Here is a 7,365-nt window from a genome sequence, read left to right on the forward strand (position 1 = left end):
ATGCATATCCATACCGAGATGAGAGTATGATGAATGGATTCAGATAAATGCATCTTGATGATTGACATGGTGCATGGCCATGCAGTGCAGGACATAATTTTTCGAAATGAAGGCCTGACGAATTTGAATCAAGATGAAAAGAACTTTTTGTATACATCAAATGAGAACTGTGTAACATTAGTCATCTTCCAATATGTGTTGACTGAGATTCTAGAGTATTGATTGGCATAGTAGAAAACAAGCTTATATGTCATTCTAGATCTTGATTTTAACACAACAATCAAAAGACCTATGTTTTAATGTAGTACGAAATTGATTGCCAAATCTTGGCTAATATTTTGATGCTGTTTTAGATATATTGGTTTTGCAATGGCGAGATAGGAGTAGTTATTTGCACCAAATGCTTTTGACTGAGATATTTCTTTTAGATGAGAGATATGGTTCACATGCAATGAATTGTTTTTGGTTATTATATATGGTCCAGCGCAAATCAGATCCCATGCCTCTTTGGGTGTTGCTCTCATTCCTTGCTCATAAATTGAACAGTGAAATCAAACATTGCTGTTGGATCCAAGTGCCTCACATACTGTTAAATGGATGATCGAATTAATTTTTTTGGAGCTTTTGAAAAATCTAAAGTTTTTGGTTCACATTGGGATAGGGGTATTAAATGTACCGAGCATCTTAAGCTCAATTCAAGCATGATTCGAGAGAAGCTTGAATCGAGCTTAAATTGAAGCTATACAAATCAAGCTTGAACCACCAACATAGCTCAGAAATTAATTTGAAGTCAAGTCAAAAATTGATCTTGCTCAATCAAACTTAGCTTGACAAAGCTCAAATATATTTAGTTATATATAAAAAATATTTCATATATAATAGATCATTGGAATACAATTTTAATTGATATTTTCTTTGATTCTTTGGATCGCTTGAATATTAATTTAGACGTGAACCAAACTTCAAATCAAAGCTTGAAATCAAGCATACGTTCAAGTTTCGATGAAGCTTGATTTAATCTCAAATTGATTTCAACTTATCAAGCAAATCAAGTAGGCTTTCACTCAGCTTGGTTCAAAATTAAGCTTGAATTTAGCTTAAAATATCAGTAAACAAATTAAGCTCGATCTTTGAATTCAAATTCAAAATTAATTTTAAACTAAATTAGATCAAATCCAAACTCGATCAAGCTTGATTCCCTTGCACCCATACTTGAAGCAGGGCATTTTCCAACGGGCTCCCATCAAATAACAGGCCAGAAAATCCCCCCTACCCTCACTCTAAAAGTAGAAAAGTATCCCAAGTCCCAAAAGATTTTTTTGGTTTACCCATATATATATATATATATATATATATATATATATATATATATATATATATATATTGACAAGGTACGAAGATTTTTTTCCCGTGAGTTTCTCGGGTCTGCTGTGGGGGTTACGTGATTCGCGCGTCGCATCGAGTGCATGTGCCTCTTTTTTAAGGTGATTTGAGTGCGTGCGTTAGCGGTGGGCCACAACGAATAGATTAACCAAAGACAACCATTATTATCAACCAAACCACTTATCCTTCTCACTCACTCACTCTCTCTCTCTCTCACAATCATGCATTACATTAGCAAATCAAGCCTCCTTTCTTTAAATATTTTCATTTTCCCCCAATTTCCCCCCCCCCCCCCCCCCCCCCCAACATTTCTAGAACCCATTGTTTCACAGACTTCCTTTCCTACCCATTGCGGTTTATCACATCCAATGCTACATACATACATACCCATGGCTATCTAGAACCACTTTATTTTGATTATGCCCTAACTTAATACCATGCTCAATATGGCATACATGGAAATGCTAACTTGTCCAACAACCATCACATCAGCCACCAAGGTGGGTAGTCTGGTGGTAAAGGAGCTTGGACTCCATCCGAGTTGTTTGGATTCCAAACGCATAGGCGTCGATTAAATCAGGAGACCGCATGCCTCATGCCCGGATAGCTCTATGTGGATATGCTTTCATTCCATTAGTACTGATGTGGCGCTGGGGTAACGCGGAAACTTGCGACATGCATCGAACATTCTCTAATGGAAGGAGAGCCCAGTGGAGGCTGCTACGCGGGTAGGATTCTGCCCCTCCGCCTCTCCTCCTATTTTCTTAAAAAAAAAAAACAACCATCACATCATCATCACCATCATCACAGCATTGCTCAAACCATAATTTACTCTCATTAACCTTGATACGTTATCTTGGACATTTGGTAGGACAAAATCCCATAACCTACCTCAGATTTGCTAATGAAGGATGCAAAATACGTTGATTGACGGCTAGTATAAGCTATTCATCCATCCATCTCAAGGCTAAATTGTTCTCCACTCGTCCGCAAAACCAAAACCAAAACCAAAACCGACACCGACACCATGTGCCGTGCCTGGCCTTCGTCTTACGAATTTACGATCCCTTCCCTGTCCAACACCCCACGTGTAATCCCTGTGCGCCCTCGGCAGAAGAAGCGTACGTGGCAGACAAACAACATGCCCTCCCCACAATCTATGGCTGTAACTGATCCACTCCCCCCCTTCTCCTCTCCCTCCCTCCCCCAATCCTTGTACCCCACGCATTCAAAACTACAGCTCGTTTGAAGAGTAGGAGAAACAAGGAAGGCAAGCAAGCTGGTGTTGGACCCGGATCGTATTTTTTTCGGAAAAGACTCGGCCATAGTGATTAAGTAGGTTCAAAGTTGGAGATATAATACAGAGAAAAGACCGTTGTCCCACGACATCTGCAAATTGCCGGAAGAGTAATTTCTATTAGGTCACGTATGTATATACGAAAATAAATAGTACTGTAGATTGGATTGCAAAATTTTATTTGTACGAATGATGGGCCATTCTCTGTGCCCTTATAGTTTTTAATTTTTAATTTTTAATTTTTTTTATCTTTTTAGCCACATTCCAATCCGTGAGTGTAGCTGCCCTTGTATAACAATAATAATAATAATAAACCCTAAGCGGGGAAAAGAACAAGAAATAACACCATCAAGACCAACAACGGTGGAGAGAGGGAGAGAGGAGGCCTCGGATTAGGATTTAGGAGCTAAGAGAGAGGGCGGAGGGTTTGGACGGTGGGTCCTACGCTTCCGTCCCCATCGGCCCTTCAATTATTGCAGCCTTGTTCCTAATCCTCTCTCTCCCTCCCTTGTTCCCGTCTGGGTTCTCGCTGGCAGCGCCGCTGTCTCTCTCGTCCTCTACTTCTTCGCTCTTTTATCATTTCCCCCCGTTCGAATCCCGGCGAGTAAAGAGGCTGCAAGAGACTTATCTGCGTGCTAGTAATGGTGATACACACCATGCGGACCAATTTACTCTTCTGCCTCTCTATTTCTTGCTTGCTTTCGTCGGCGGCTGCGATGAGTGCGTACGAGGTGCTGAAATCGCATGGCTTGCCGATGGGGTTGCTGCCGAAGGGGGTGAGGGATTTCCAGGTCGACGGCGACGGGCGGTTCGAGGTCCGGCTGGACGCGGCGTGCACGGCCAAGTTCGAGAGCCAGAGCGAGGTCCGCTTCAACTCCACCGTCGCCGGCACGCTCTCCTACGGCCAGATCGCCGCCCTCTCCGGCGTCGCCGCCCAGGAGCTCTTCCTCTGGTTCCCCGTCCGCGGCATCCGCGTCGACATCCCCAGCTCCGGCCTCATCTACTTCGACGTCGGCGTCATCTACAAGCGCTTCTCCCTCTCCCTCTTCGAGACGCCGCTGGATTGCATCCCCTTCTCCTCCTCTTCCTCCTCCGAAGCCCGCCTCCCCTCCAAGGTATCCCCTGTCTTCATTCGAACAACACAAAAGATCGGGCTGATTGATTTGTTCGATTGGTCGGATCTAATAATAATAATATCCGTTGATTTGGATTGCAGAATCGATCGGGAAAGCTGCGTTACACGCTCGATCAACAGGATGCTCAAAGGCCGGTTCTGTGAATCAGAGAAGAATTAAAATCATACCTTGTTTTTAGAGAAGTCTTAGGGCTTAGTCTTGGCTCGGCTTGGCTTCTATAATGTGTGTGATTGCAGTTGCAGTGCAGGTTCCCTCGGATTTGCTCTATCCTAGCGATGCGGAAAATTTTGACCGAATGATGAAGGATGGAGTCGTCGTCACGGTGAGAACAACGAGTGATAAGATTCGAGAGGATATAGGAAAGGGAGTTGAGGGAGTTCAATTCCATCCAAATGAAATCTGGTAATTAATGTTATATATTGCTTGTAAGTTTTGGTTCTTGTTACCTACGATGAACCTGGTGAAAGGCTTACATATATATATATTCATATGTATGTATAGCAGGGGAGTTGGGATGGACCCTGTTCTTCCTGCTATGTTGCCTTTGTTGTATTGTAAGTAATGCTTCGAGTCTCTCTGTATATGGCGGAATCATCTATCTTTATGGATTCTCTAGGCATTTGTTAGATGAAGGCAGCTTTTAAATATGTGTATCTCTTGTTTACGTGATGAAAGGCGATCTTTTGGAGTCAAACTATGGGTTGATTCTGTTTTCCTTTCTGAATCAATTAAGTTAGAAATTTGGTGATATCAATTGTCTAGATAAGTGATCTATGAACAAAAAAATATTGTCAATCTTATGGAATCATATTGGAATGCAGATAGATACTCAAAACAGCTAGTTTATATCTGCTGTCTTGCAGGATGGATTACTATCTTTCAGAGTCACTTAAACTGCATTTAGCTTCTATATTCCTTTTTGATTTGATCAGGGATTTAATCATATGAATTGTTGATATGAGTGATCTATGCAGAAGAAAAAAGTGTATTACCAGTCTTATGGTGAATCAAATGGAAACCAGATGCTCAAGTAGCTGAGCAAAGGCTTATGAGTTTTAATAATTAAATTCTACGGATAATTTGTGGCTGCTACATGATAAGAACAAGCAGATATCAGACATACTCCAGTAGTGGCATCTCAAGTTTGGAAATCATGTAGGTATCTGCTTAGATTTGAACTTGTCCAGAAATTTAGGATATGGTTGGCAATGTTAGGACGAAATACATGTCAGTATATGATTGTAGTACTGAGCCTGAATGATCAATGGTGACAGCTGCTGTAGGCACAACGGGTGAGCAATATTGCAATGCTTCAGGTGAAGTCTTGCCATTTAACAGTTCCCTGCTTTTCTTTGATTGTGGATATGTGAAAAAAATTGTTATTGTACCTAAACTTTTATAACATGTAGCTATTTTGGAGTAATCTTGTAGCAGTTCTGACAGAGCAAGTGTGGGTGACTCCAAGTTGTGTGATGGTGTGCCGATCAATTGAAATTTTTATGTGAGCTCCAAAATACAGCTTAAGATATCAGTATGGATGCTAGAATTCTTGTGGGAATCTTAAATGGGCATTTTTGATGGAGACCACTGCAGACGATCTCCAAGGATGAGTTGCCAAGTTAGACGTTGATGTTTCCCTTAATGTTCTTCAATTGAAATTTTTATGTTAGCTCCAAAACACATCTTAAATGGACATTTTTGATGGAGACCACTTCAGACGATCTCCGACGATGAGTTGCCGAGTTAGATGTTGATGTTTCCATTAATGTTCTTGACAAAGGAGCAAGCAATCTAATCATCCAAAGCCTCAAACAGAACAACAAATATGGTAGAACTGGATATTTGAAAAGTTGTGAATATAAAGAAGATTATCTATTTATTTGTTCTGTTGTTAGTTTTCTGTTGTGTGTGCAGTGGCAGTACATTAGCTTGGATTTGGATTGGTGCATGCGAGTGTCAATTAAATTTGATGGTTCTTGTATAGAAAATTAAATTTGATATGATCTATTCTTCTGGGCAAGGGCTCTACAGGAGTAAAATCAAGCTGTCGAGTGTGGATTGAAGTAAAAATTAATATTTATGCGGCTGTTTGATGTGCAAGAAGTTTATTTATTTCGGTAACATATGCAAGAACAGGTTATTGCAGTGAAAGCAAATTTTTTTGTGTGGAATTGGAGACCATGGCAGAGAGGGCAAATTGTTGTCAACCAATTAATGCCTGTCGTTCATGGATCCTGAACAGAGCTTGATGAAGACAAATGAGATAATGCTTGGATCGTTGCGTTGTAGAGGAGGGGACCAGGACCAATTCATTTTAAGGGATTGCCCAAAAACTGACACACACCTTTAAGGCTGTGAAGAAGAATGCTTCCTTGCAAATGGTACGCAACTTGTTTTTTCCCTTTCTCTTATGCATATGATGCATGCGAGGCTGTATTCTTGATTTAAGTGGTGCACCGACTGGCTGCTAGTATAATTATTGGTTCACAATACTGATATGCATGAGGCCACCTTTTGCCACAACTTGAAGAGGATAAAAGTGCCAAAAAAAAAAAAAATAGGGTTCATGTGCAAGGCTTGAAAAAAAGAAGGAACTTGCAATAGGATAGCTAAACAAGAACGAACCAACATTAAAACTCTCTCTTAGAATGAACTAGCGAGAAGGTAAAGGAATTCCTCTAAAAAAAATAAAATGAAGGAATTATGTTAGGAACAGAAGTACCTGAAAGTCATCTTGATACCTTTAAATTAATTGACATGTTCACTCATGTGGAAACTGGCAACCTGCAACTGCACCCTCATTCTGAACTAGACACTCGTGCAGATGTACATCTAGGCATGTTGTGGTTTCACCTGCTTCATGTAAGATGTTAATACCAGTTTTCTTTTTTGTAGAATTTTTAGTCAAACTTTGGATAAAATGAAATTGAATATAACAAGTTGGTGTGTTGTCATATGAAGATGTAAACATTAGATAGGAGGAGGATATGCTCAGGACATGAGGCTAGATGTATTAGTACTTTTATGCATGGGAGAACATGTTTCTCTTCCTCTCTTTCTTTCGAAGATACAAGGGCACCTAGAATGATGAGCTACACAATGGGGCAGCCTTCCCTAACCCTCTAAACCGTAGACCGGATTTGATCCTAGATCACTTGATCTAAGTGCCAAAAACTTTATCAGCTTGTTAAACTGGCACCTTAAAGATTATCTTGTATGTTCGCGAAAACATTCTTGTCTACAAATAGAACAGAACTGTTATTAAAACAAAAATGGTTATCATACTTTTTAGATTTGTCTTCATCAATTAAGTTCTAATGTACTTGTTTTTCTCACTAAGCGAGCAATCTCTATTTGTATAAAAGATCTATAAGATATGACCTGCCATATTAGGTAAGATATTGGGGAACACATGGCATCGTGTGTACTATAAGCACCCTCCCTAAGTGCTTCAGAAGCAAGCAATTGCAGGAGGCTATTAGACCAAATAAGTTCCAAACCCGATGAAAGGCATGAGCCTGGACTTAACCCATAAGCCTTAGCTTTACC

General features: G+C 40.4%; 1 protein-coding gene across 1 annotated transcript; it reads left to right on the top strand.

Annotated features, from left to right (window-relative positions):
* Window positions 1-3,151: 3,151 nt before the first annotated feature.
* Window positions 3,152-4,513, top strand: LOC103705697. The gene is made up of 2 exons (XM_008789515.4): window positions 3,152-3,795; window positions 3,897-4,513. Exons 1-2 carry the CDS (start codon window positions 3,322-3,324, stop codon window positions 3,957-3,959), a joined length of 537 nt encoding a protein of 178 aa, XP_008787737.1. The 5' UTR covers window positions 3,152-3,321; the 3' UTR covers window positions 3,960-4,513.
* The last annotated feature ends 2,852 nt before the right edge of the window (window positions 4,514-7,365 follow it).

This window comes from Phoenix dactylifera, chromosome 9 (genome assembly GCF_009389715.1).
Source record: "Phoenix dactylifera cultivar Barhee BC4 chromosome 9, palm_55x_up_171113_PBpolish2nd_filt_p, whole genome shotgun sequence".
NCBI classification, from domain to species: Eukaryota; Viridiplantae; Streptophyta; class Magnoliopsida; order Arecales; family Arecaceae; genus Phoenix; species Phoenix dactylifera.

Excerpts from the sequence above, each read along its gene's own strand:
- LOC103705697 (XM_008789515.4), top strand. The coding sequence starts at position 3,322 with ATGGTGATACACACCATGCGGACCAATTTACTCTTCTGCCTCTCTATT. Across the intron at positions 3,796-3,896 it reads AAGCCCGCCTCCCCTCCAAG|AATCGATCGGGAAAGCTGCG; the intron begins GTATCCCCTGTC and ends TTTGGATTGCAG.